Here is a 27,165-nt window from a genome sequence, read left to right as displayed (position 1 = left end):
TCTAGGTAGAGGTATTACTTCTCAAAGAGAGAAATTTTCAGGCACAAAAGCTTGCATGTCTTGATGGGTGTGTGTTTTTCCCCAGCTATATTAATTACTCTGATGAAAGATGCCATCTCTCCCTATATGTGTATAAGCATTTTACATGCTTATACACAGCTGTATATAAGCATTTGACCGCTTTTCTCAACAGAAAGAAAGATAACAGAGATGTTCTATTAAACTATTTTGTTGTAGCAACTGAGTGAATAGTCCTGTTGTGGCTTTCTGGAAAATGTTTTTGTTGTTTTGGATAGCATTTTAGAATGAGATGCTAAACTGATGATCTAAACCATTGAATGATGCCAATTCTGTGGGACACTCTCCAATTCTGTCCCAGTTTATTCAGATAATTAGATCTTTCCAGTGTGACAGTCTGTGTGTCCAGTGCCAAAGGCTTCTCAGACAAAGCAGCTAAAGAACGTTGTTCCAGTGCACTCACAAACACAGATGTCTCAGATGATCCACTTCATTTTCTCCTGTATTTTATTGTATATTTTGAATATATTGTCAACCTTGTACCACAGCATCCACTCATGTCAAGAGGGTTGTATGATACCTTCCTTGCATAGTTCGACTAAATAATTCTTCTGGGTCTTTAGGACTTCCATGAGAAGATAGCTAAACCTATGTTTGGACAGCAAAACTCTTTGAGGCAATTCCTTACCCTTAATCTTCCAAATATGGGACAGTTGTATCTCAGAAGAGCTGGGCAAATGCCTCCAAAAGGCAATTGACTGGTGTTAGGAACATGGGACCTTCTAATTTGCTGTACCTGATTGTCCTGCTCTCACAACCAGAACTTAAAAATAACATTGTAATGCTTCACTTTAAAAAGTGAGCTCCAAAAAGAAAACACTCTAGAAATTAAGACCTATGTCATAAATACACTGAGCTGTAAACACTTTATGATTTTGACCTCACTGCTTCCACTGAAATGCTATTCCAGATTGAGGACTGAATGGTTTACCATGATAAATTTGGGATGTGGCTTTGCTTGCCTACTGGACAGTGTAACTTCATCTTTTCATGGCATTCTAATACTTCCTTGGTTTCAGTTTTTCTGTTACCGATTTGCATGCTTGGGAAACTGCCATTCGGTATCACATGGCATACCTGATATCATCAGGTTTCTCACTGAGGAAGAGAAACTACTTCTCTGAATTTGTTCAGACAATAGCCTTATTTTCTTCCCAGATTTTACCCTAACATTAGGGCACAGCTATTTTGAACATTCCTAAAATAAAACAGTTGTAGTCAGGCAGGGGGTTAAACAACAATTACAGTGTCAGCAAGTATGTTAATTTTCTGTCATTTCAGTTTTTTTACTATTTGAATTGATGAACAAAGCTCTCCTGCTCATCTTACCCTTTTTACATTTGTGCCTGCTTAAGTGCTTGATGGCTGCTTAAATTAATAACTAAATAAAAAAAAAATCCAAACAGAAGCATTTACACAAATACTTAGAATAAAAAAATCCAATTTCTCATTAAAAAATATTTAGAATGTGATGCATAGAGGTAGGAGATTCTATCCAGTGAACTGAGCATTTGTGGAGCATTTCATTAAAAGGCTTCAGTCACCAGTGGTATTATACATGTTCATTGTAGGTTCACCTAAATGTGTAAGATTCTCTCCAGTCTAAATGACTTTGACCCATGATTGGACCTAGGCCATATTCTGATTGTCCTCCAGAAATAGATACTGCAAATCGAATGCCTTTCAAAGGAAAAAAAAATATCCCTGGTTTCTCAAACACTTTATTCTTTCAGATGCATGGCATACCTGAGAAACCTTTTAAACTTAAATTGATAAAGCAAACTAAAATAAGAAGTATTTTGCATCTTATCTAGTGATATTTATTCCAAGTCAAGGTTTATATTTTGAGAATCGTGCCCCTGACTGTTTAAAACTATGGAATCCTATTTGTCTCAGTTTAACTAGAAAGGAGTGTTTGCTAAGGAGGGCGGGATACGAGAAAAACCAACTTCCACCCTCTAAGTAATTATAACTTCAAAATTAAGAGGCTCCAGTTGAAAAGGTGTGGAAAAGAAAAATAACATCTCTTTACCAAAGAATATACATGTATAGGTAACACAACAAAAGAAAACAAGCAACAGTCCCGCACCCAAACTCCCTCCGAATACAATTAAGTACTTTTCGGCGCAGTTCTAACCAGGGCCAGCAGGGAGCCCGGCTGGGCTCCGGTGGGACCGCACGGAAGGGGAGGGAGGAGCGGGAGAGTGATTCCTCCTGTGGACTCACGCTGTCAAAGGCTCCGGCTGGAACTCCCCTTCCTCGGCAATGGGTGTAAACTGCACCAGCACGGAGAAGGAGGAGTGGGGGGGGGGGGGGGGGAAGAACATCTTTTCCCCTCAAAAGTTCCTCTGCGGATGCTACCGGCTTCTCCCATGAAATCCGAGGCAAATCTGGGCCGTGGCAGAACAGGGCGTGAGGGAACGAAGGCGAACCGGGTCCAAAGGCAGCTAGATGACTTGGCCGAAAACAAAATGAATCCCGGAGCTCTTTCTTTTCACACACACCCCCTCCCTGAGGCCGGGCAAAAGTGAGGTGCTGTACCCAGAAGAAAAAAACCAAAACCTCACCTTCCCCTACAGTCTGCTGAAGACATTAGCTTGGAATATGGGGGTATTAGCCAGTCCTTTTATGTGTGTGCTCACTCTGGCCATCTCCTCTCCCTCCCTCACTCAACACCTTTCTTCCACGGTGGTAAAGGGAACAAAAATTCCAAGCAGGTTTTGTTTTTTTTCTTTAAAACAAGAAAACCTATGACACTATTGTGCATCTCTCAAATCTCATGGTTTCACACAGAGAACTATATACAAAATAAGTACAGAAAAATCCACATTTTTTTTAATTGTTGCAGGGATAAAATGAGAGTCTAGGAACTCCCTTCAGTGACTGAAAAAGCATGGGAGACTTAATTCTGAACCTTTCTCATGCCGGATGCACTTTTTTGTTTCAACAGGCCACCTTTCCAGTGAGAAGAATGGTGTTCTTTTCAGTGTACAGAATGGTGATGTGTGTCTCCATGACTTTTCAGGCAAACAACTTGTATTTCAAGACAAGGATGATACTGGCAGCCAAGAAAGCCACATCTCACTCAGAAGGACTTCAAAAAGAGGAAGCCTAAATTCTATGGAGAAAATGTGATTTCCTTTTAAACAGCACATTGTTTTACAGTGTGAAGTAGAGTTTTACTTTAACAGTTTTACATAATGTGAGCACACCAAGAACTGATTTTATTTAATATATGGTACTGGAACTTCAAGGCAGCCATGCAATGGATTGACAAGGACAATTATTAAAGGAAAAAAAAAGGAAGCTACTATTTTTACAAGGTCTTGGATGTCAGATTACAGCTGGCACATTTCCATTTTGATTCTTCATCAGAATGGGTTTTTTGAGGGTTTTTTTTACATCTGAACAAAAGTTTTGTTTAGACTTTTTTCATTACAATTAAGTTTATCTGGTTATAATGCTTAGTAGTATTGTATAGATGTAGAAAGTTACAACTTGTCCATACAAACGATGTTAACTTTCAAAATGTTAGCTACACTGTCCTCAACTTTTTGTACGTTGTAGTAGTAAACTCTGTAGTGATGTACATAAACAGAAAAATATCAACTCTTAAGCATCTCAATGATAATTTTATATTTATTTCTTGTAATATAAATATTCCTATGTATAGAAAAATAACTGGTATTTTGTTTTTAACTTTTATTGTAAGTTCATATTTTTCTTTAGTTAATTAACTTTAACAGAATGATATAGAAGTTACTTTGTTGAGTAAGTGGAATCACTTACAGTGGTTTGAATATATTCACTAGATGGAGAACTGTAAATAACAAACACGATCAGTCTTGAACCTCTAGCAACTTTTTAGTACACCACAGAAGGATAAAAACTGAATATAATCCAACTAGAGTGCCACGAATGAGGGAGTGATAAGTAAAGTAGTCAGAGGGTTATTAAATACAACTAAGTTATGTTGTGGCTTGAGTAAGTCCATCAGAATTTTTGCCACTGATTTCAGCAGAGTCAGTTTTTGTCTTGAGTGGTGGTTCCAGAGATTATACACACTGCCATCTCTCATTTGCAATGATGAAAGTAGAGACGTTTGTGGTTTTTTGGGAAAAAAAATAGAAATAATAAGTACCAACTGCTATGTTTAGTAGCTGAGAAATTGTTTGCTTCATTGTGTGGCTGTTTTTTAAGGGGCAGCTCTTGGGCTATTCTGATGAGTATTTCTGCTTGTGCTTTGGCCCTTGGTTGGCAAACCAAATCCCGAAGCCCTTGCTCAGTAAGTGCTGAAGCAAAATTTCATTCCTCTTGTGATATTTGCCTGATAAAGGCTGGATTTTTGCTCTTCATGCAAAACAACTGAAAGCCCATACAACGTTGTGAAGATTCTTCCTGAACAGAAATTAGCCTGAGCCCTGGCTGTACCTCTTCTTCCTCACACAGGTGTGTGGCTGTGACCACTGCTTTTTTAATCTGTGTTCTTGGTCAAAGGCTGGATGCTCCTGGAGCAAGAACTAGAACAAACTGGCACCTGACTGCAGAGTAACAGACCCTGTAAAGGGGGATGTGTGAAGCAGATGCATGTTGAAGGAGTGCAAGGGCTTTGCTTTCCCAGAGGACTCAGCAGGGAGCTCTGGAAACACTCTTCTCAACAAAAAGCATCAGCTAAATGCCTCCTATCTGGGGCTCTGTTGTAGTTCAGCAACTGAACCTCTTCAGTACTCAAACCCTCTTGTGGTTCTGTGGATAACACATGGGTTCTTTCGGTCACCTATATCTAAGATTACTCTGAATATGTTTTTAATGTGAGAATTTAAAGTATTCGTTGTGTTTATCCGCAAGGTTTTAGCTGCATGTTAATAAAGCCCATCCTGGAATGCTAGTAGCTGGAATGCATTTCTGTGAACGCCTTAACTATTTGGCTAATTGCCTTTGCAGTGTTTCTTGTAAATTTATTTAATGTTCTTATATTTATATTTTCAACTGTAAAAAAAAAGTAATAAATTTGCAGCAAATACAACACATAAAATATATAAACTTTGTCTTTTAGATGAATGTGTCATTAATACTGGCCTGTATTACAATTCTTCAGATTACATGAACTGCAGTAACCTCTTGGAGAAAATGCTGACCTAGCTGTTACATTAATTGTCTCTCACGTATTTTACCTTTCACAGTTCTAGAAGATTTGGATTTTAGCAGAGAAAACCGTGGTAAGTCTGTCCAGCCAATGCCTGTCCAAGTCTGCTGAAGCTCTCCCACAAGTATGCTATAAGCAAAAGCACACAGCTGCATTTGGCTTCAGTAGTTGAATTCCCTATGAAAATACATATTCTGCTGTCACTGACCTGCTTGGAATCTTCGTTTTGTTTCTATTTTTTGCACACTAAGATATATTAGGCTTCTTTAAATAATTTTTATTTTATATATTCCTAGGGGTGGGGAGCCCTTTCTGACTTTGCCACTTAAAAGCACGCACATATTGTCGCTCACACCAGCATATTATTTTAGCTCTGTAAATAATCATCATCATTAAACTAGCTGAAAATGTGTTTTCACATTAGGTGTTATGGTATCCTTTTGGTACTTGGTCTGTTGGGCGCTGCTAGGAGTTTAGCCATGGCACCCAGAGCTTGGGGAAAGATGCAACCCCTTCCCAGAGCACAGAGTTAAACTCTGTGCATCAACTCGTGGGTGCAAAGCTAACTTGGGGACATCTGTAAGGAGGTTTTAAACTTAGTCATAGATAAACAGCAACCTACCATGTACAGCTGACATCACCTTGCTCAGCAAACCTGTTCCCTCAGTGTAGGCAGTGTCTGTAAAAAGCAGTGCCCTGAAGCAAGGAGCTGGTGTGGAGTTTAGGGGAGTGAACTGGTCCAGGTCTTGGGACAGCACAGCTCTGGCAGATGGAGATGGTGAACCTTCAAGTAGTGCCCTGTCCCTTCCTGGTGAAACCTACAGGGTGTAGGTGTCTGATATTCGCTGAAGGAAAGTGTCTCCTTTGAATGCTGTTCTCTCAACCATGGTTGTCAGTTACATAGTCAGTGAAGGAAGCACAGCAAGAAAAAGTTACAATATTAAATCTGTTAATGCTGCAATTTCACGTGAGAAAAAAAAAATGGAAAAAAATCCTTTCTGAAATGAGTGAATCCCGCACCTTCAGCTACTCTGCAACATCTGTTCAGCGCTTCCGCACCCATCCACACTTCACACTCTTTTACTTCCTATTGCCAGGAGCACAGAGGGAAGGTGCTGAAGATTTTGCAACTGAACGTAACACGTTGTGGTTTGTGTTTGTAAACTTCTTGGTTCTATTTGCCTGACATCCCTTATTCCTGCTCCTTGCTCCTGTTGGGGAACAGCAGACTGCGGTAAGGCACGGGCAAATCAAGTCAGAAGCCCAGCTGCTCAGTGCCCCTCGGGAATGCCTGTGGGAATAGCAGGTTCGTTTCCTTCAGAAATCTCTCAAGTCTTGTTTCTTTGTTGAGCGGGAAAGCCAAGGCTGGGACTGAGGTGTGAAAACACCTGATAAAGCCTTGGATTTTTTAGGGTTTTTTGTTAGTTTGTGGGGTTTTTTGTGTGGGGGTTGTTTTAGGGTTTTTTTGTCCTTCATTGGATCAGATCTCGGAACTGTGGGGTTTCTTAAGGCTGGGGGGGGGGGAAAGAAAAAAGGAAAAAAGCTTCCAGTAAGTATTCTGATCTTTTCAGTTTTATTTTACGAACTTAGAAGAGGATGGATAAAATCGACTTTGTTTTTAACAGATGCCGCATTTTTACAAATGTTTTTGTCCTTTCTCGCGTTACGGCCTCTCCCCTGCTGGGTCCTCGGTCCCCATCACCCCGCGGCGCCCGATGCTGCCGGGGGCAGGAGGCCGGTCCCGCCCCGCCCCGCCGTGAGGGCGGGCTGGCGCTCCCGCCACCGCCCAGGGAAGGAGGGGAAGAGGCCGCCGCCGCCATCTCCGGCTGTCCCCGCCCCGATCGCGGCCGGGAGGGGAGCGGGCGGGCCGGGCAGCCGGGCCAGGCAGCCGGGCTGGCCGTGGGACGATGAGGAGCCGGAGCAACTCGGGGGTGCGCCTGGACGGCTACGCCCGCCTGGTCCAGCGGACCATCCTCTGCCACCAGGTGAGCGCGGCCGCCGCTCCGGGGCGCCTGGTCGGGGCGGGGGCGCCCGGTGCGATGAGGCTGTGATGGGGGGCGCGGGGGAGCTGCCGGGGCCGGTGGCGGCGGGCTGGGTGCAGGAGGGCCACGACGGGGCCGGTGGGAGAACATCCCCCCTCCAGCCGGCTCACGGCCTCCTCCCCTCCGCATCTCCTGTGCCCGCCGGGGGAGGAGCGCGGGGAATGCTGAGGCGCTGCGGATCCGGGCGGTGCTCGCTGTCGCTTGTGTACATGCACGCTGGAAAGCGTGTGGAAAATACAGCGAGCCTGAGCCTGCAAATTGTTGTACTTTATAATGATAGTAATGTGTTCGTGGCCATCCCCTCCCATTGAGGGGATATATCTCATTGTGGTCTTCAGCATCCTCACGAGGAGAATCGGAGGGACAGGTTCCGATCTCTTCACGCTTGTGAACAGTGACAGGACTTGAGGAAACGATATGAAGCTGAGTCAGGGGAGGTTTAGGCTGGATATCAGGAAAAGGTTTTTCACCCAAAGGGTGGTTGGGCGTTGGAACAGGCTCCCTGGGGAAGTGGCCACAGCACCGAGCCTGACAGAGTTCAAGAAGCATTTTGACAATGCTTTCAGGCATATAGTGTGATGATGTGATTCTTGTGTGTCCTGCACAGGGCCAGGAGTCGGACTCGATGAGCAAGATGATCCCCTTCCAACTCAGTATATTATTTGATTTTGTGTTATGATAGACACCCACCCGCTGCACAGTATACACACTATATATATATGAATATATATATACATGCCCACAACACCATTAAGGCCCAGTAACATAAGAGCTCTGAGCAGGGCCTTTGGGCCGTGTCTGTCAGCACAACTCAGTGTGGATCCGGGACAGCGCAGGGCTCCCTGTGTGCTCCCTGTGGCACGTGTGTGCGGCGGGGCACGTCCCAGAGATTCCAGTCTCTTCTCCCGCTGTTAACACTGCTGGGGCTCTGGCTCGTCGGACGGGGCTGCCTGCACATGTGAGCGGTGAAAGAATGAAGATAGCGGAGATGGTTGGGGAAGGCTGTTAACCTGTGCTTTTTGGTCAGTGCAGTGCTCTCTGTGTGCTCGCTTCACCCAGGCTGGCTCTGAGGACTCACAGTGTGCTGAGCAGTGTCATGCTTCGGTTATAACAGTCTTGTACATAAAGATGAGAGCAACAGAGTTACTTGCTCAAATCAGTTACCAAATATACTTTGTTGCTGAGAGTTTCAAGAAACTGAAAAGCAGTGAAAGAAGACCCAAATCTTCCTAGGTCAATAAGATTTTTGTCACTGATTGCTGTTGTGGGCACAGTGTCCAGACACCTGTGAATTGGTGTTTGTGTACTTGTTATTGTGAAATCTTGTATTTGTAAAAAAATACAAGAACATCTGGAACATAAGTGGTGTGAAGAGATAATTTTGCTCTCTCGCTGTGCAGGGGTGCAGGAGATGCTTAGAGTTGTGCTCCTGTCTCTGCCTTTTGTCTGCAGGATGACATTGGGCAAATCACTTTGGCTTCCAGTACCTGCCTTGCTTTCCATTTTTATGAGATGAAGATACTGATAACAGCCTTCATTTAGAAGAGAGATGGAGCCTCTGAGATCAAAGCTCAAACATGCCCCATAAAAACTGTGCCTTAATGATACTAATATTTAACAATAGTAAAAAGGATAACTAAATGGTAATACAGGAGTTTATATCGGTGACCTAGAATTTTCTAATTGCTACTTACAGTGCCAGGATGAGTGTTTGTGACTGTGTATTGCCTTTTCCACTAAGGGCTTAATGTCTGGGATACTTCAGAGGCAGAGAAAGGAAAGAAAAGTTTTCTTCTGTATGTGGAAAGCAAGCCACAGGCTAGAAGCAAGGCAGAGGGACAGCAATATCACAAAGGGGCCCAGAGAGATGCTCAAGGCATGTGTCTAGATTTTTTTCCTATATCTATACCCTTTATGGTTTTTCACTGCAGTAGATTGAAAATGTGCTCAGCTGGGTGGAGAGATGCAATGCTTACTTGGGCAAGTTAGGATGGTTGTCTTGGGCCACATGCAATCCTGACTTCCTTGGTAGCAGAATTATCTGTGGCTGGATGGGCTGGGCTGCTGCATTGCTGCCGCTGGTGCCTTCTTGGTGCCAGGGAGGGGGATTTTAGCCATCAGTTTGACCCAGAGCAGCCTGGCAGAAGAGCCAGAAGGCATTTAAAATGCTTGTGAGGTGTCGCCGCTCAGCACAGGGGTGATGTGTGGCTGTGCCCATGTACCTCACACCCACAAGCTGCTGGAGTGCAGACCTGGCACACCAGCTGTGCTGTGATGGAGGGCGGTGACACACTCACCTTTGTAGGGGTGCAGCAAGGACAACACGTAGTGTGCTAAGAACATTTTGCTTTGATAAGGTGTTTAATACATCAGGAGTCAGGTTTCTCAGAAGCAGCAATTGATCTTGTGTTCATTCCACTCACTCTAAATTGATGTGATTTTAGAGGTAATTTTTAATTTTTTAATGCATATGTGCTACCAGGCAGACGTGTCCAAAGCACAGGTCCAGACCCTGCACCAGGGTTGACAGTTTTCCTTGTGTGGAACCTTGCAGGATGGGGTCAGTAGCAAACTTGTTCTCACTTTGCAGATGTTGCATTCTGCTGGTCACCATGCACAGTGATAGGTCCTGTTAAAGGTTGTTCAAGGAGGCTGAGACCAGACAGCTGGCTCCTGTCTGTGTGGGATCTGCCAGCAGTTCCATGTACCCCCAGGGGCAGGGGACAGAGGGATGATTCAGTGCTGTAGCAGAGCAGACACTGAAGAGCACCACCAGAAGGATGTTCTCAGCTGCTTATTACAGCTCTTAAATTGAAGGAGATAAGAAAAAATGTGAATCTTAAGATATGCCCATAAAATAGTAAAACTTAACATCTGTGTACATTTTAAATATTGGTACAGTACTATAAGTGGAAGGCATATGGAACTGATAAGGAAAGCACATCTGTCATACTTTTATGATTAAGCCCAACTGTGTTACATCTGGTTTCACACAAGCAAGCTATCTGCAGGCTTTGCTAGAGCTTACATCAGTTTTCATCTGATAGATCAATGAGACAGGTGCAAATTAAATAGATTTTCAGCAAGATGCCAAATGTGGGTTTATTTGTTTTGCTAGTCTGGTTAGAACCCCGTTGTTTTTGTGCCTGTACTGCTGAAGTTCTTATTAGTGCCTGCTGCCCTGTAGGAACTGGTATGTTTTGTGGTTTGGGTTGCTGGGGGTTTTTTTGTCTCCAGATTAAGAGACAGATTTAAAAATAAGATTGGGCATGATACAACAGTTTAAAGTCTTAGTCCAGCAATCAGCTTTCTGTTGCAGCACTCTCAGCTGAGAGCCCATGGGTGCTGGTAAAATTCTTTGCTCTGTGGATCTGTATGTGCAATGTGATTTGCAGGATGAGACCTGCTAGTCCAATTAGCAATCACTGCATAGATGTAATGCTTTGAAGTACTAATTGAGCTAAAATCCCTTTGACATCTGTGGGATTAAGTGCACTCAGTGTTTCTCTTGAGTTCTTTAGCACCTTGTAAGTGCTGTAGTTTTCGTATGGTGTCAGCAGGTAACAGAAACAAATAATTGTAGTTTTTAAGAGTAAACACTTTCTAAAAAATTCAGAGCAAAACCACTTAAAATATTAATTCATATATTATGTTGTTCTGCTAACAGTCCCAATGTGCATGAGGAAAGACATTAATGTGTTGTCAGTCCATGAGAAGCAGCCCCAGTGTGCCCCAAAGCCGAGACCATCTTGTAGAGGAACCAAAGGTTCTGAAATGGTGATAGCTGCCCTTGGATGTGTTTAATAGAGCCTCTTGAAGGTAGGCAGGTCCCTTCCTGGGAGCTGAAAAGTCTTTTAAAGTCTTGCATGGGCCATTTTTCTGGGATTTCCATTTTGGTACCCAGAGACATTTTTATTTTTCAACTGGCAGCCAGCCCAGCATTGAGTGGGGAAAAATAAACTAAAAGGATCATTTCTCAGACAGCAAGGTGATCTCTATTAAGCCAGAGCTGCAGGTGCATAGACATTTGTTGTCCTGCATGGGAGGGAGAGAGAGAACTAAAGTGCTAAAAATGCTGGGAATACGCTGTCTGCCTCTTCAGATCCTGGGTTTTGTCCTGTGGGCACAGTGCCGAACTGGGACCGAGGTTTCCTCTTTTGCTTGCATACTTGTTCTTCTGTTACTCCTTGCTTGACTTTTCAAGATCAAAATGACGATTTTTAAGCTGTTTGCATTCATATGTGCTACTTTCCCCATCAAACAGGTGAGTAAGGGATCCTTCAGTTGTTACTTGGTTTGTGGAGACCGCGCTGAGGAGGGACTGTTTCAGCAGAGCCACATCTCTACTGTCAGGGAACCACTAAACACTGCTGTATTTAAACCATAACAATAGGGCAGACTGTGCCCAGTCACTTCTGTCAGGCTGTCACCCCTGTGGTGTTCAATGATCACATGCAAAGCCCAGGAAATTGTAACTGAAGCTCCTCCCCCTCAAAGCGGCTTCTTAAAAATGACTGTGGAAGGAGTTGAGTAAACAGTGTGTGGGAGAAATGACAAATTGGTGTATGTATTCTTTTAAATTTTACTCATCTTTATTATTGTAATCTTTGCCCCTTGTCACGTCAGCCCTGGCAACTGGTCTTCATTCACTGAAATTTTCTGTAAAGGCTTAATTTGACTGAAACTTCTATCGACCTTTTCCTTCTTTGCCTCATTTTTTTATTACTGCAGAACATACAGCCGAGAAAGACAGTCTTAAAAATTATGGATAGTGAAGTGATGGGAATCAATGATGCAATGAAAAACTTAATGGAGTATTTGGAGTGCAGGAGGCTACTCACTGTGCTGCTTTTCAACACCTTCAGAATTTGTCTTTCTGTACTTTTTCCAAAGGAGAATATAAAAAGGCTTTGCATGCATTCATTTAACTGTCATAAACCCAGCAGGCAGATATACAGAAATACTTTTTTAATCTCCTAGAAGATAAGTAGTGGTTTTTACTTCCTTGAGATTATGTCAGAGACCAGATGCATAGAAAAGAATATATTCCAGACTGAATTTCTAATGTTGACTGGTACTCTCTTTTCCTCACAAATATCTAAAATTTAAATTCCTATTTCCTCAATGTATTTAGAATTTCACTCAGTTACTTAGCTAACAATCCTGTGTGGATGAGAATGCCCAGCTGGATACTCTAAGTTTTACATCCTGAAGTGTTCAAATGAATTTTACATATCACTTACATGAGTTTGGGAAAGAAAGATGGGACCTCACTTCTGTTGTGAAATTGTGAGCAGCCACAGTGTGCAATCAGCGTGAAATCATGTTTATTTTGTTACCCTTTAATACAGAAAGAAGTGGTGCTTCCTAATGGATGGGACTTCAGGTAGTAATATTTGTTCTTTATTCCTTCTGCCGTGGTTAGAATCCAGTTACAGGGCTGCTTTCAGCTGGTGCAGACCACAAAGATGCCTGGGTTCGGGACAACGTCTACAGCATCCTGGCCGTGTGGGGGCTGGGAATGGCTTATCGGAAGAATGCGGACCGGGACGAGGATAAGGCCAAAGCCTACGAGCTCGAGCAGGTTTGTCAAAGTTTGGCATAAACCAGTTATACTGTTTGGTTTTTTTCATACAGTGGTGTTTTTGAAGAGTGCATTCATGCTGCTGCTGTGTCTGGGGTCTGGCAGGGTTTTCCCAGTTTGGAGTACGTGTCTTGTTCCAATGACAGCAACATCCATGCAGTGTGTGGTGTGCAGTATCCCTGGCAGCCTTCTGGCAAGCAGGATTTGGAGAACTGCATGGCAGAGAGGCTAACATCTCAATTAAAATGCAAACAGAACAAAAACGTGTAGGAGTCAAACTTCCATCCGTTGGCCAATTGTTGAAAATTAAGCTTCTGAGAGATTTTGTGCCCAGATTTACAAGCCTGTCCCTCATGAGCTGTATTGTAGAGCAGAAAATCAGGCCTAGGTTGCTTGGATCCTGTGGTAGCAATCTATCTGCTAGACCATTCTTCCCTGTAAGGATGAGCACGCCATTTAAAGTAGCTGTCTTCAGAATGTGCACTTGTGTCATCTCACGGAGGTCGTACATGGTGTACAGATGTGTTTGATCAATCCAGAGAAGGTAACTCTCCAAACTGGTAAGACTCATGCTGGAGAATTGGAAGGGGAGGTAACTCCCACAGTTAATTTCTTTACTTGCGGCTGGGAAAGTGGATATTAAAAGTGAGAGTGCAGAGATGGGTTGAATGGCAAGTGAGGGATTATGGTGCCAGTGTCCTGCTGTCATTTTGAAGTCACTGGGTAAATTTTTTGCTGACATGTCCTGCTCAAACCAAGGAGATCTGTGGTGACAGAATAACCTTGGTTCTGCATGATCATATTTTGAGGCTATAGCTTTTGAGTAAAAAGATGAGGTTGATTTCTTTATTTAAGGCAAAATCTTGTACTTCTCTACATTCAGATGTATGGCCCTTTCTTTACACCAGTCACCTGCTTTCTGTTGTACTGTATAAGGAGTGGAAGAAGCTTTACAGGTCTTCCAGTCGTGTCAATGTCTTACAGTCACCTACCAGTGATCTGTCACTAAAAATAATAATAATAATAATAATAATAATAATAATAATAATAATAATAATAGTAATAGTAATAGTAATAATGATAATTAGAGGACATAGAATTCCTCTTATTTCCTTAGCTGGATAGAAGGACCACAGTTCCACTGTTTAGAGAGGGCCTTTGGGAAAAGATTTGTTCTTCTAGGTAGGGATGTAGGACTAAAAATTGATGAGTGTACTTAAAAAAAAAAAAGCATGTAGAGCATTTGGGGCAAATACACACTTTTTTTACCTTTGGCAGGACGTTAGTAGAGTGTGTGAGCTTTATCACTTTTGAATGTTGTTTGTAACAGCTGATGAGGCTGACCAGTGAGGGTGTCACTGTTGTGTTTTGTTCCTGCAGAATGTTGTGAAGCTGATGCGGGGACTCTTGCAGTGCATGATGAGACAGGTAATGTCATAGGTATAGGTTGAATTAGTATGTGTTGTATTTACAAAGCATTTCATTGAAGCATATATTTGCTATGTCTTCTGTGGAGTGACTATTTTTGCATGTGTGTAGATGGTGGTGTGGGGAATCTTTTTAAAACTGTTGAGCAAAACTCTGATCTTGCTTGCACTTTTTTGAGATTGTGCTTGTAGCAAATCAGAGTTTTGCCTTTGCAAACTGATTTTCACCAAGATGCACACTTGTAGTTTAGATCTGAACTCAACAAGGTGATTTCATCTTATTCTTTTCTGTAGAAATGTGGATTTAACTGGAGTCTAAAGTCAGAGTTGTGTTTAAGCACTCTGATCAATCAAAATACATTGAAGTGAGGTAACAGGAATTAGAACCTCAAGTTTCTCCTCATCTAAGAAAAGTTGTTAATTTTGAAATAGTTCTTCTGAAATGTTTCAACTTTGAGCTTTGTGGTATTTTTTAGGTAGATAAGGTAGAGAGGTTCAAACGCACACAGAGTACCAAAGACTGCCTCCATGCCAAGTATAACTCTGCAACTTGTGCCACAGTGGTTGGGGACGACCAGTGGGGGCATCTGCAAGTGGATGCAACTTCCCTTTACCTGCTCTTCTTGGCACAGATGACTGCATCAGGTAAGCAGAAGATATTTTTGACTTTTGTTGCAGTCTTTTTCTATTCTAGCATTCATTTAAAAAGGAAAAATAAAGTAGTAACAAGCTTTAAAGACCTTTAAATAATTATAACTTGGAAGTAATGTTTCTCTGGAAATGAGATAGGACTTACTTAGGATTTCATGTTTATAGTAACTGGCAGTGTCTATTCCTTTAATGATTACTGGCATACAAATACATGAGATATTGAGAGTCATGTCAGAGAAATCTCATGTTTAAAGATAGTGTCCTGATGGACAACCAAGTTTCTTCAGAGAGTGGCGACATCAAATCAGGTGCCACTTTGTGCCATCTGTTCCTTTTACTGGTGCAGTTTTATCTTGTGTTCCTCTCTACTGCACTCCTCATGTGAGGATAAGGATTTGTTTCCTTACATATTTTTCTGCCCTTGGAGACCCTTGAAGTTGACCCCTTCCTAGTGGGCGCCTGGTCGTCCTGGAGTTCCTCGACAGAGCACTAAGCAGGCAGAGGGGTGGGGAGCTGTGGGTATTGGTATGCACTGCTCTGAAGAGCCAGAGCTGACTCAGATGTCTCTGCTTTGTACCCACTGTCTGAATGCCACCCCTACAGGAGTTCTTTGAAACCGTATGTATTAGTGGCATTTGAAGTATTTTGTCAGTAGCAAGTATTGAGGTTTGCTGCCTGACCTACTGAAATCAGTATGAGTTTTTCCTTTGATTTCAGTGGGCAGTAGTTGGTAGCAAATAAACAAAAGCATGAAACTTATTGAAGAGTAAATATTTCAGTTCTGATACAGTATAATTAATCCCTTCCCTTCTTTTAATCAGGCTTACGTATCATCTTCACCCTCGACGAAGTTACCTTTATTCAGAATCTTGTCTTCTACATAGAAGCTGCCTACAAAGTTGCTGTAAGTAGTTATTTATATGTAAATCATCTGAATGCTGCTCAGGTTTATGTGGAAAATTATTTATTGATGGAGAAAGAAAACAGGGACTTGCTTTTTTCATGAGAAGGTATCAGAGCCTGTCAGTACTTTACACTGTGAGCAGCATCTTTGGAGATGTTGGGAGGGCTGTGGAGGATTTGCTGCTGTGTGGGTGAGGTACACCTGTTCTGTCATAATAACAGAGGGGTTTTTAATTGATAAGTAGTCTTTCTGCTGTGCCTTTTGCAACCAGACATGTCTATCTCGTATTGGCCTTTTTAGCCACCAGCGCGCTTGTAACAAATGTGGGTAGAGCCCTTCCCAAATCTTTGTCTGTGAAGCCTAGCCATGATGATGATGATGAATAATATTTCCTGATGTCTAATTAAAATCTTTTGGGCCTTTATAAAAGAGCAGGATGGTAACAAGCATTCTGGAAAGTGATAAGTTGAGGGGACACAGGGAGAAACATGTACAGGGGGAGGGATAAAGGGCTTTGTGTGTTTTGTGAAGGCAGTGATTCATGATTGTATACCTGATCCTGCTGGAATATACTTTTATGTGCTGCTCTTTAAACATGAGCAGGGTCTCTTTGGAGACTTAAAGCCCCTTTTCTTTCCTTCTTTTTTTCTTTTTTTTTTTGAAGGCCAATTATAATTGTTTATAATAATGCCATTTTTTTCTTGATGATGTTGTTGCAGGATTATGGAATTTGGGAACGTGGTGATAAGACAAACCAGGGCATCCCTGAACTGAACGCAAGCTCCGTAGGGATGGCCAAAGTGAGAATGTCTTCCTGACACCTCCTTCGTGGCTGTTGTGTTGTGCTGAAGGGCTCTGTCAAACCCGATCACTCCCTTTGCATAGTCTTCTTGGCCACTGCAATAGTTGACTGATTGTGTAAGAATTCTTGTTTGGGTGTGAGTGAGTATTTTTTAGCATAAAATCTTTGGGATAATGGCTCTCATTGAAGGACCTCAGCACAGTTGTTCCAGGGATTGCAAGTAGGGTACCAGATTCATTGAACTGTGAATCTAATAGATTCAGTAAGGTGCAGTCTCATAAAGTGGCCTCTGGTTTTCTTTCCCTCTTTCTTAATTCTCCAGCCCCAGTATCATATGTGATGTTTTCATGGTAAGATTAAATCTGATGTAAATTCTGGAAAACAGCAGACTATCAGTCTAAGAAATTCTTCACAAGTAATTCAGAAAGAAAAATAAATGAAGATGTACTTTAAAAAAAAGTGGATATTTCTCGTTCCCCCATAGCACAAGGTCACAGAGATACTAAAAGAAGTTCAGAAAGCCATAAATGTAAATGTGTAATCAACAACTACCTTTTCACTTGGTGTCTGGAGGACTGGCAGAAGATAAAGATCATTAAGGTCAAAGGTGTATTTGCATTTCAGCAGGGTTTGTTAGTTACCAAGATCTTGTGTGCATTGCAAGAGGGAGAAACTGCTGGTCTTGGCCCCACAGTTCAGTTGAACAGCGATAGGGCAGTGTCTGTCAGGGCAGTTGTTCCTTAGATGTCCACTGTGAGATTTTTTTACCCTGAACATTCTGGTGTGGTCTCTGTGTGACATCCAGACCTGTTGATGTTGAGATGATCTGCAGAACTTGCTGCACAACTTCTCTGGGGATCTGAGTTCAATAGAAGTGCTGTTTCAAATGGGAACTGGTGGTGGGCACAGTGAAGGGCCTGCTGCAGAAGCTGAGGTAGATGCTCTTTGTTTTAAATGTGCTTCAGGAATTCTGTCCCATACCTGCTTTGTGTGGCTACCCATGGCAACAGCACAGCACAGAGCATATGCCTTTGAGTGGTTCTCAGAACCTTTTCTGCACCATTAAAACTGTCCCTGGTCCCAGCTATCAGTTCCTAAACAGGACTTTCTGCCACTGTCAGGAACATCTGCTGCTGTAGTGCTGGTCTAGAGAGAGGGGCTCTGCAGAGGCAGTAAACCCATCTTTGTGTTGGAATAAGAAAAATATCCTTGCTCCTCTGCAGAGAGATAAGGAAAGCTGTCCTGTGTGATCCTTCCTTTGTCAGAGAAGCTGCATGTCCATGAAGCTGCAGGACAAAAACAGGCAACAATTCAGTGTTACCACAACCCTATGAATTTGCATTTCGGAGGAGGGCTCTGCTAGCCTGGCCCTGGCTATTCAGTCCTTTCTCTTTTCCTGCCACACTCCCTATGTGGTGCTGGACACCCCAATTCTTCAAAGTCAGGTTTTGTAGCCTGCTAGGTTAAAGTAGGAGTGTCCAAATTGAGTCAGTGTTTGGGCTGATAGTGTCTTCACCAGGCAAATGCACTATGGCCAAGAGGTATGAGATGTAGTGATTCACCTGTTGGCATGGAGCACTGTGTGCCTCAGTTGGCTGTGGGGAGATCAGACATCTCATTTCTCTTCTGCTCGGGAAGTGACGGTATCAGAGAGGTGCTGAAGGTCTCTTCTTAAGGGGTCAGCCTTTGCTGATTCTGGGTTGCCTTGAACAAGTCTTCCTCTTTGAGCAGTTCCTCAGGCAGGAGGAGGGAAAGGACACTGAATGGGAGTTATTTTGGAATGTAGGACAGGACATGACATTTATAACTAAGTACTTCACTGTTTAGGTGATGTCTCAGTGGAAGCCCAGCTCTCCATTGTTTTGCATTGCCTTTAAATTCTAAGAAGGATCGCCAGCACATCAATCATGTATCCAGCTAGTGGAAAGACAGAAATATTTACTTTTTCTAAAGTACTGCCAAGCTTCCCTTTAAATAAAAAATGTCTGTGGAGCAAACTTATGTCTTATATAAACTCCTTCAGAGGATAAGCACAGGTGCTATGGTGTATACTTGGTTTAAAAGGTATCTAATGATTTTAGTTTGTGGTTTGCTTTTCTTTGAAGGCTGCTTTGGAAGCAATTGATGAACTAGATCTTTTTGGAGCTCATGGAGGACACAAATCAGTGATTCATGTTCTTCCTGATGAAGTAGAACACTGTCAGGTAAAATTAGTCTTCTCTTTCATTTGCTAGGGGAAAAGCTAACCCTTCCCCTTTTGTTTTTAAATGAAATGTTGTTAACTGAACCAAGAACTCAACATAATACAAATGGCTGCAGGCTATGCTGTTCACCCTGTTCTAGTAGATTATGAGAAAATGAGTGGTGTGAAGCATTCACATTCTAACTTGTTTAAAAATAACTATGCAGAGAGTTCTCTGTCAGTTTGCAAATAATATAGTCTGTTCCATTTACACTTGACATAGTCTTTTGAAGTACATAAATTGTTTCACATCCGTTTCTTCTATTCTTGTTTTGCTCAGTCTATTCTATACTCCATGTTGCCAAGGGCATCCACGTCAAAGGAGATAGATGCTGGCCTTCTCTCTATTATTTCTTACCCAGCTTTTGCAGTGGAGGATCTAAACCTTGTTAATGTAACCAAGAGTGAAATCATATCCAAATTGCAGGTAAGAATTTCCATTATTTTTGTTTTACAGAAAGAAAAAGAAACAGAACCTCTCTTTCCTAACCAAAAATTCTGATTAAACAAGGGTTGCCAAACTTGGTTCATCTGTGCCTGGAAGAGAGGAAGGAAAATCTCGAAGTGACCCTTAAATCTCAGCACTTGTTATGTTAGTCTGTGAGGAAGAACAGTATGTGTAATTTTCTGTAATTTTGTGTGTTTTTACAGGGCCGCTATGGCTGCTGTCGCTTTCTCCGAGATGGTTACAAGACACCTAGAGAGGTACTTCTGGATGTGTATTTTCAGTAGGCATTAGGAAGAGTTTTATCTCTTCTTTATAGACATACTTTGTCTTATTTACATGAAGGAGTAAAGTTCTCCATCACTGCTAAGACATCTTAGTGGACTTGGAGGTAATCCAGGTATCCACCCTAGAAATGACACATATGTGAAGGAGGCTAAGGGTTTGAAAACCATTTATTAAGGACAAAATGTAATTAATAATTCTGTAAGAAATTGATCCTTAGATATGCTTATGGTGTCTAAGCAGAAACAGTGTCCCTGAAGCATTTCAAAGTATCTTTGAACTGAGGCAAAGCCAAGATTACTTGGGTGACACATTCTGAGACTAGGAAGGGTCAGTTTGTCTAGGGAAACATTAAATGAGTTTGAGGCTGAATGTAAAAAAGTGAGGAGATTGCATGGAAACTATTTCTGGTGGGTTTATTGGTTTCTAGGTTTTAATTACTTGTATAAAACAGGCTACCATTATGATTGCAATATGGGTGACTAAATTAGCACTGTGACTAAACAAGTGTGTTTGAATTTTTTAGGATCCAAGTAGGCTACACTATGATCCTGCTGAGCTCAAGCTCTTTGAGAATATTGAATGTGAGTGGCCAGTATTCTGGACATACTTCCTAATTGATGGAATATTTAATGAGGACAAAATTCAGGTGAGAAAAGAGAAATTGCTTTCAAATTGCAAAGCCATTTACCGACGGCATTTTGGAACTTTGCTCCGTGTTTATTTTGGGTATCAGTTGGATAGGGTGGAAATAGTCTTCAGCCATTCTCACCTTCCTGGGGAGTTCATGACATGATAGAGGAGAAGGGTTGTGCACACTGGGGCCTTGTTGCCCTATCCCTGCCAGGCTGAGTGGCTCTGTTAGCTGGTGTGGTAAAACTGGACTGAACAGGGTTTATATGCCTAGTTTTGTCTCGTCACCAACCTTGATGCCCCTTTCACAATTACTTCAGGATGAGAGAAGCTTCTTTTCCCCAGCCTCTGTGGCTTGGGTGCTGAGAACAAGATTTATGCTACTTTAAGTCCTGTTGTATATTCCAAGAGATTTGGTTGCCTTATGAGGAACCATTTCATTTTTACTAGTTCCATAATTCACTTCATGCCATTACTGTGTCAAGCACCCAGTGGTCAGGGCAGCTAAATTGGTTGTAGCCCTCCAAATGTTATGGTGGCACGTGGGGAGTGTTGGTGAGTTAAAGAGCAGCAAGTAGCCAGGACTAAATATATTCAGATCGGACCTTCTGTGGATTGGTGGCTTGAAAGAAGTAAAAAATAAATGTGATTTAAAATCGCCTAGTATGCAGAGGGACAGGAGATTGCTAAACTCCTTAAAAAATAAAATGACATCAGAAACAAAACAGAGAATTTCAGACCAAAAAGCCTTCTTTCTGTACTGGATGTTGCAAATCAAGTGAAATACTTACTGACACTAGAAATGTAAAATGTTTCCTGAATACAGTAAAAATGTGTTTTTACTGTGAAATGGTGAAGAGAGAAATGACATTATTTCAGAAGGGGGGAAATCAGAAAGTTTACTGAAACTTCAGTCCTGTCAATAAAATAGCTCTTCATGAAGCAGTTTCTAGAACTTAGGTGGATTATCTGGGACAGTATGTACCTGTGTTTGCTTTTATGTTGTGCAGACAGGCTGTGCTAGGGCATGGTCAGGGCAATTACTCCTGGTTTCCACTGTTTAAACATAGCTGAATGAGTCACTGAGACACTGAGATGAGTGTCTAGTCTTCCCCAGTTACTGCTGCAATTCTTAGAAAAACAAGCACCCTGAGGACTCAAAAAGAGTGGAGAAGGACAGGATACTGAAAATGTGAGTGTACCATAATGTGAAACTGTGGGTTCCTTACTTTGTGTGGTCCCCTGTACTCAAGAATAGCAGAAATAGGATCTCAGAGTCAGGTACTGTTAGTGCTTGAAAACAGATTCCCTCTAAGTAAAAAAATTGGAATGGGATAATTGAGAAATGGAACAAATAAGGAATCTGGTAAAAAGAAAATATATTACCTGTTCTTTATTTTGTATCAATCTGCTGCTCGTGTTCGTAATTTGTTGTCTAACCATACAAGAAGATGATTTTCTGTTCAGTGAACTTAGATATTTTTAAACAGTTTAAATCAATTTTAAGCTTTCCATGGGACAAATTTTTAAGCAAATCAGTTAAGAGAAACTGATTTCCCAATCCTGCAAAGCAGAATTCAGTAAGTCATAGGCAATATGCATGGTAGAAAGCTGACAATTTATACACCTTGCACTCTTATGGATATTGGCAATCTGATAGCCATGTCCTGCATTGTCATCCATTGCAAATTTCATGTAGGATTTGTTCCAATGACTTCTTTATAGGGATGTGTTAGACATTTTGTGCTGCAGAGGTAAATTACAGATTAAAGACGAGTGTTCATATTTCTAAGGCTGATAATATTGAGATGCTGGAACAGTCTCTGATAATTTGAACCCTGTTCTTCCATCAGTAAGTCATGATCCCCCCCTTTTTTTTAATATATATGAATATTCATCAGAAAAGTATGGTTGGAAAGTGGTAAAACTTTAACTTTATTGTTTCGGTTTTGCTGACTGTAAAGTGAATTCTTACTTTTATTTAAAAATATTTCCAGGTACAAGAGTACAGAGAGGCTCTGGAAGGAATACTTATTAGAGAGAAGAATGGATTAGTGCTAATGCCTGAACTGTATGCAGTCCCTCCAGACAAGGTATTGTGAAAATGCAGCATCCAATTCGGGGTGCAAAGTAGAGATAACAAGAGGAATGGTTTTATAGTTTTTCCTGTATCTGAAAATGAAAAAAGACTACTGCACATTATTTGAAAAAGTAAGAGACCTCTCACAACTCCTGCTGAGAAATGATAAATTTTAGGCTTCCACATTGCCCCATTTCTTCCTTGGAAATTTGAGTGTCTGTGAAAATATTAGAGCATGTCTAAAATTTTACATGCTTGTAGCAAGATACACATTTAAGTATTGATACTGACTTAGGAACTCAAGCTCAATGAAGAAATAAAGCATAGACTGTCTTTTCTGTCTAATCTATTGATTGATTGTGCTGCTCTTTTCCAGGGCTTGTATGGGAGACAGAAACAGGCTTCAGATGGATTAGGATTTGGGCTGGAAATTTTGTTTGTTTTCTATGGGTATTTTCTTTTCCCCCATCTTTGCTGTTACTGTTTATCCGATTCGCCCATTGTGACAGAGAAATTCAGATGAGCTTGTGTGCTCTTCCATGCTATTTGCCTTTGTATCCCTCCCTGCCAACTTCTCCCACTCCAGGCTTCTCAGCCCTCACTCACTAAGGGTATGGAGCCTCCTGGGTTGGTCTGAGCTGGTCAGCCGACAGCTGATGTGTTGCTCGCAGGTGGAAACTCTGAATTGCCTTCCTAGTGGGAACAAGCGTGTAAGAGTTCAGAGCCTTCTTGTGAATTTTGATATGATGATAATAATCTGACAAACATGCCAAATAAACAGGGTAGGTTTTGTCTATGTAAAGATGTAATGTAGGAGGGTTTTCCCCCTGCCCTCAGTAGGTCTGTATACTGCAAAACCAAGGCAGTTGTTCTTTTTCTAAATTATAAGTCTGCTCTTAATTTTTGCATTGGCCATCCTTGCTAACACAGGAAAGGTGGAATAGCCTTAATTTTTGGAAAACAGCTTTATTTTAGAAAGCTAGGTAGACATCAGTTAAGTTAAAGTGTCATCTTGGAAGGGATTGGAAAGCAGACATCCAGTTACCTATGAGCAGCTCAGAGGGAAGGCAGCAAAGGCATATGAGAAGAAAGTGGAAGAGCTAACACCGAAGCTATAATTGCATGCAGAGTCCCTATTCATCCTCCAGCTTTGAAGGGTTGGGCGGAGTACAAAAAAGAAGCGTAGTTCCAGTCCCAAAAAATGTGCAGCCTTAAAAGTAAAATCAAGAGATGTTTAAGTCAGTAATAATGGCAGGTTAACAAGGGTAGATGATAGACCATATGTTTTCAAGTACTTACATGTTACCAATTGTTCTTCACAACTTCAGGGCAATTTTTCTTGCTTATGTATTTGTTTTCAGGTGGATGAGGAGTATGAAAATCCTCACTCAGTGGATCGTGTCCCAGTGGGAAAGTTGCCACATCTTTGGGGCCAATCATTGTATGTCCTGAGCTGCCTGTTAGCAGAGGTAATTGTTTCTTGTCTAGTAGGTAAGCATGTATTTAATTTTGTTTGAGATGGCTTGAGCTTTAAGTACAATTTGGTTGTCAGATAGGGGACAATGTGTTTTCCAGTAGAAACAAGTACAAGAGCCATGAAAGGGTGACTGAGATTTCAGGAGCTTTTTTTTTTTTTTTTTTTTTGTATATATATAGACATTCAACTGTCTGTTTCTAATCAAGCTGAATAAGTTGTCAGATGGACTGGATTTAGGGTTAGGATAGAGGACTATACCAAGGCAAGGCTGATTTGGCTGTTCCAGAGCCAGGATTTTGTGCTGTTTCAGCTCCACTAGGCTATGCCTTACTCTGTGGCATAATGTGTCTACTGAGTTGTCCTGTATTAGGCAGACTAGTTGGAGGAACCACAGAATATCTCTGTGGAGCTACAAAGAAAATCACTGGCCTGGCTAAATTATGTTGTCAGTTGCTGCAACTCTAAAACAGGCAATCTGAATATGCAGATTGTGTCAGAACCATTTTCTTGTTGTTCCAAAAAATAGTGCATCCCTTGTTCTTATTGAATGTACTACTTGGTGGCCAGGGTAGATAAACCAGGCCTTAAGTCCTGCTGTACTGAAAAAATACTTCAAAAATTGGTTAAGATTTATTCTAGATATCAGAAGCCTTTTATTTAAAATCTGTTTGTTTCCTTTCTTTTATCTTTCTTTTGCAATTATTCTAGGGATTTCTTGCTGCAGGTGAAATTGATCCCTTAAACAGGAGATTTTCCACTGGATTTAAACCTGATGTTGTGGTACAAGGTGAAGGAGTTTTTTCAGCATTCTGGGTGAATTGAATTGTGTGGTGACAAAGTCCCTAAATACAGGAGAGAAGAAAGATATGTTAAAAATAAGTGGATTTTTGCTTGGGACACAGATACTTTAATGAAACTGTAGACAGAGAAAGGGGTTTAACACACTTCTTTAAAAAAAAAACTTGCTAAAATTTTAAGTCGTCAGGGACTGGAGAGTGGAAAACTTAATCTTATAGAGAAAAGGAGAAGCTTGATGCATTCTAGAAAAGAAAAAGCAGGACTGACTGGACATGGATCAGTTTAATTAGGTTTCTGTGCAGCCCCTTTCCCAGAGCAACTGGAGAGCACTGGGTGGGGAGAATCCCTGTCCACAGGGGTGAGGCAGCCAGACTTAGGGCTGGCTTTTGGCTGCTGCAGGAAGTGGCTTCTTCAGTTAGTGCAGGAACAGACAAAACCAGAAAATTAAGATGAGGGCAAACACCAGCTGATCAGGTCTTTAAAACTTTTCAAGGGCTTGTACTGCTCTGAAAGAGCAACCAGCTTGTTTATCAGGAGCAGCATTTATCAATGATACTGTGACCTGGGCTGGTGCTTGTTTATCCCCTGTTGGTATCTCATGGCGGTAGCATTTTGTTATTTTGAAGTGCTCAATTTCCAGTAGAAATAGAAGTGCTGGATTATTTTTAGCATTCTTTGACAATTATTTACAATACAAGGAACAATACTGAATTATTAGTCCCAAACCAATAAGCCACCTATCATGGGTGAAATGTCAAGCGGGACAAGAGATGGATTCAGGGATTGTAAGTTCCACTGATTTGGGGAATTTTTTTTCTCCTTACCTCTGCCATTTTATGTCCTTTGTAACATTTATTGCTATACAAGTAACAGCACCTGTTCCCCAGGGATTTGGCTGTATTGTTACATTGTGCTGTGTTAAAACCACAAAGATTTTCAAGTTGTGTTTCCTCTTGTTCTATGGGGTAAAAGCCTTATCTGCTAAAAGCTACTGCATGATCCAAACTGGTGGAACTAAAAGAAATAAGAAGAAACTGATAAAGTCTCAAAGAATCTGCTGTAACCTCAGCAGGTCTGATCCTGCTTTGAGCAGGAGGTTTGAGTAGAGACCTCACGAGGACCCTTCCAACTTGAATTACCATGTGGTCCAAAGTGGACAGGAGTAGCAAGAAATACTGAGAAGCAGAAAATCAAAATCTGTCTGACGCCCTCTTGCAATCCCTTTTGTTCTCACAGGCTCATAAATTAAGAAAGACGTGAGGTCTTTGGGCCTTTTTAGTTAATGAAATGCATTAGTTGAGAGGTGACAGTAGAGATAGTCAACTAAAAAGGGTAGAACATTGTTTCTTAGTAGTGTTTTTGTTTTCTGTTATGCAGTAACTGTTTTAGCAGAATCTAATCATATTAAGAACCTCTTGCAAGACCGTGGAATCAATGTCCAGAGCATTGCTGATATCCATCCTCTCAGAGTGCAGCCAGCTCGCATCCTGAGTAACCTCTACACCATGCTGGGTTAGTATTGGAACATGGGAGCTTCTCTACTGCTGTGCAAAGTCTTATTTTAAGGGTCATGTTTTGTTTTTTGTTTTTCTTGCTTCACACTGTCTCAATTTCTTTAATTTAATTTCTTTTATTTAAATCAATTTCTCTGATCTAAAAAAAAACGTGTTTGTGCAAAGAAGCTTAACAAACTTAGAACTTCTGTCTTAAATAAGGGACTCAAACAGGAGAAAAAATTGCCTCATTAGAAACAGTGGTGAAAGTACCAGTTTCCCCGTGCCCTCGGAGTTAGGCAAGAACTGACTCTTCTTTTGCCTTCCAGAAACTATTTCAACAGAGAAACTGGCTTTATTAAAAATGCCTGGAAAAATACAGAAAAAAAAATCAAGTGTTTCTCCTTTCAGAAGTCAGAGTATTTCTGTTTTAAGTCTGGAAAATGGGCAGTGTTATTGCCGTAACTCCCAGCAGGCAGCCTGGGAAGTTTTCTGCTCCAAATCAGGGAAGCCATGCTGCTGCTATCAGAGCATCTTTGGGCTGTCAAGTTCTTGCTAAAGCTTCTTCCAACCCTGAGCTGAGTTGAGCTGCTGAAGCTCTCTGTCTCAGTTGCAAACCCAGAAGCCTTTGTAGTTTTTCTAAGCTTGGGACTGAAAGTACAGTTCCTCAGCAGTGGTCCTCAAGTCCTGTTTTCCTCAGAGCCTGAGAGCCGAATTAAATAAAAGCCCCAAAACTCCAACTGGGTCTAGTTGTTGAAAATATTTTGATAGGTGTTACTTGATAATCCTTACTGGAATTATTTGGGTCATGCTGGAAAACCTGTTACATGTATTCCTAATTGAATTTAGTTTTACTTCTTCAGGCATGCCAGAACTCATGACTCAAAACTGTGGATGTTACTACAAAGTAAAACTGAGGTGGAGTGAATCAGCACTGGTAGATTCCTTTACAGTGTGGACAAGGGGAGCACTATCGTGCTTCTTTATCAGCCTGAAGCATGTTTCCATGGCAATTTGGTTACAGATAATGCTGAGGGAGAAGTAAGAAGCTGCTCATTAGATTAACATCTTTTTGTTG

At 41.5% G+C, this 27,165-nt stretch overlaps 2 protein-coding genes across 11 annotated transcripts in view; both read left to right on the top strand.

Annotated features, from left to right (window-relative positions):
• The window catches only part of ADGRG2 (adhesion G protein-coupled receptor G2), a 65,768-nt gene extending 60,637 nt beyond the window's left edge, over positions 1-5,131 (top strand). For 8 of the 9 annotated variants that reach the window (XM_064646718.1, XM_064646720.1, XM_064646725.1 and 5 more), the window contains one exon: positions 3,029-5,131. In XM_064646718.1, the coding sequence (XP_064502788.1) occupies positions 3,029-3,213 (185 nt within the window). In that variant the 3' untranslated portion in view covers positions 3,214-5,131. The remainder of the gene's footprint in view (positions 1-3,028) is intronic. The other variant, XM_064646723.1, reaches the window with a different exon arrangement.
• A 1,896-nt stretch (positions 5,132-7,027) lies between these two features.
• Positions 7,028-27,165, top strand: part of PHKA2 (phosphorylase kinase regulatory subunit alpha 2) — a 46,709-nt gene continuing 26,571 nt past the window's right edge. The window contains exons 1-14 of one of the 2 annotated variants that reach the window (XM_064646706.1): positions 7,028-7,209; positions 12,692-12,850; positions 14,231-14,278; positions 14,754-14,922; positions 15,750-15,832; positions 16,552-16,632; positions 18,740-18,838; positions 19,157-19,303; positions 19,528-19,581; positions 20,133-20,255; positions 22,237-22,332; positions 23,681-23,788; positions 24,505-24,583; positions 25,972-26,106. In XM_064646706.1, the coding sequence (XP_064502776.1) occupies positions 7,132-7,209; positions 12,692-12,850; positions 14,231-14,278; positions 14,754-14,922; positions 15,750-15,832; positions 16,552-16,632; positions 18,740-18,838; positions 19,157-19,303; positions 19,528-19,581; positions 20,133-20,255; positions 22,237-22,332; positions 23,681-23,788; positions 24,505-24,583; positions 25,972-26,106 (1,459 nt within the window). In that variant the 5' untranslated portion in view covers positions 7,028-7,131. The remainder of the gene's footprint in view (positions 7,210-12,691; positions 12,851-14,230; positions 14,279-14,753; positions 14,923-15,749; positions 15,833-16,551; positions 16,633-18,739; positions 18,839-19,156; positions 19,304-19,527; positions 19,582-20,132; positions 20,256-22,236; positions 22,333-23,680; positions 23,789-24,504; positions 24,584-25,971; positions 26,107-27,165) is intronic. The other variant, XM_064646707.1, reaches the window with a different exon arrangement.

The sequence above is a fragment of the Pseudopipra pipra genome, chromosome 2 (genome assembly GCF_036250125.1).
Source record: "Pseudopipra pipra isolate bDixPip1 chromosome 2, bDixPip1.hap1, whole genome shotgun sequence".
Lineage (NCBI taxonomy): Eukaryota > Metazoa > Chordata > Aves > Passeriformes > Pipridae > Pseudopipra > Pseudopipra pipra.
The sequence above is the reverse complement of the archived record's forward strand: the minus strand, read 5'-3'. Positions and strand labels throughout refer to the sequence as shown.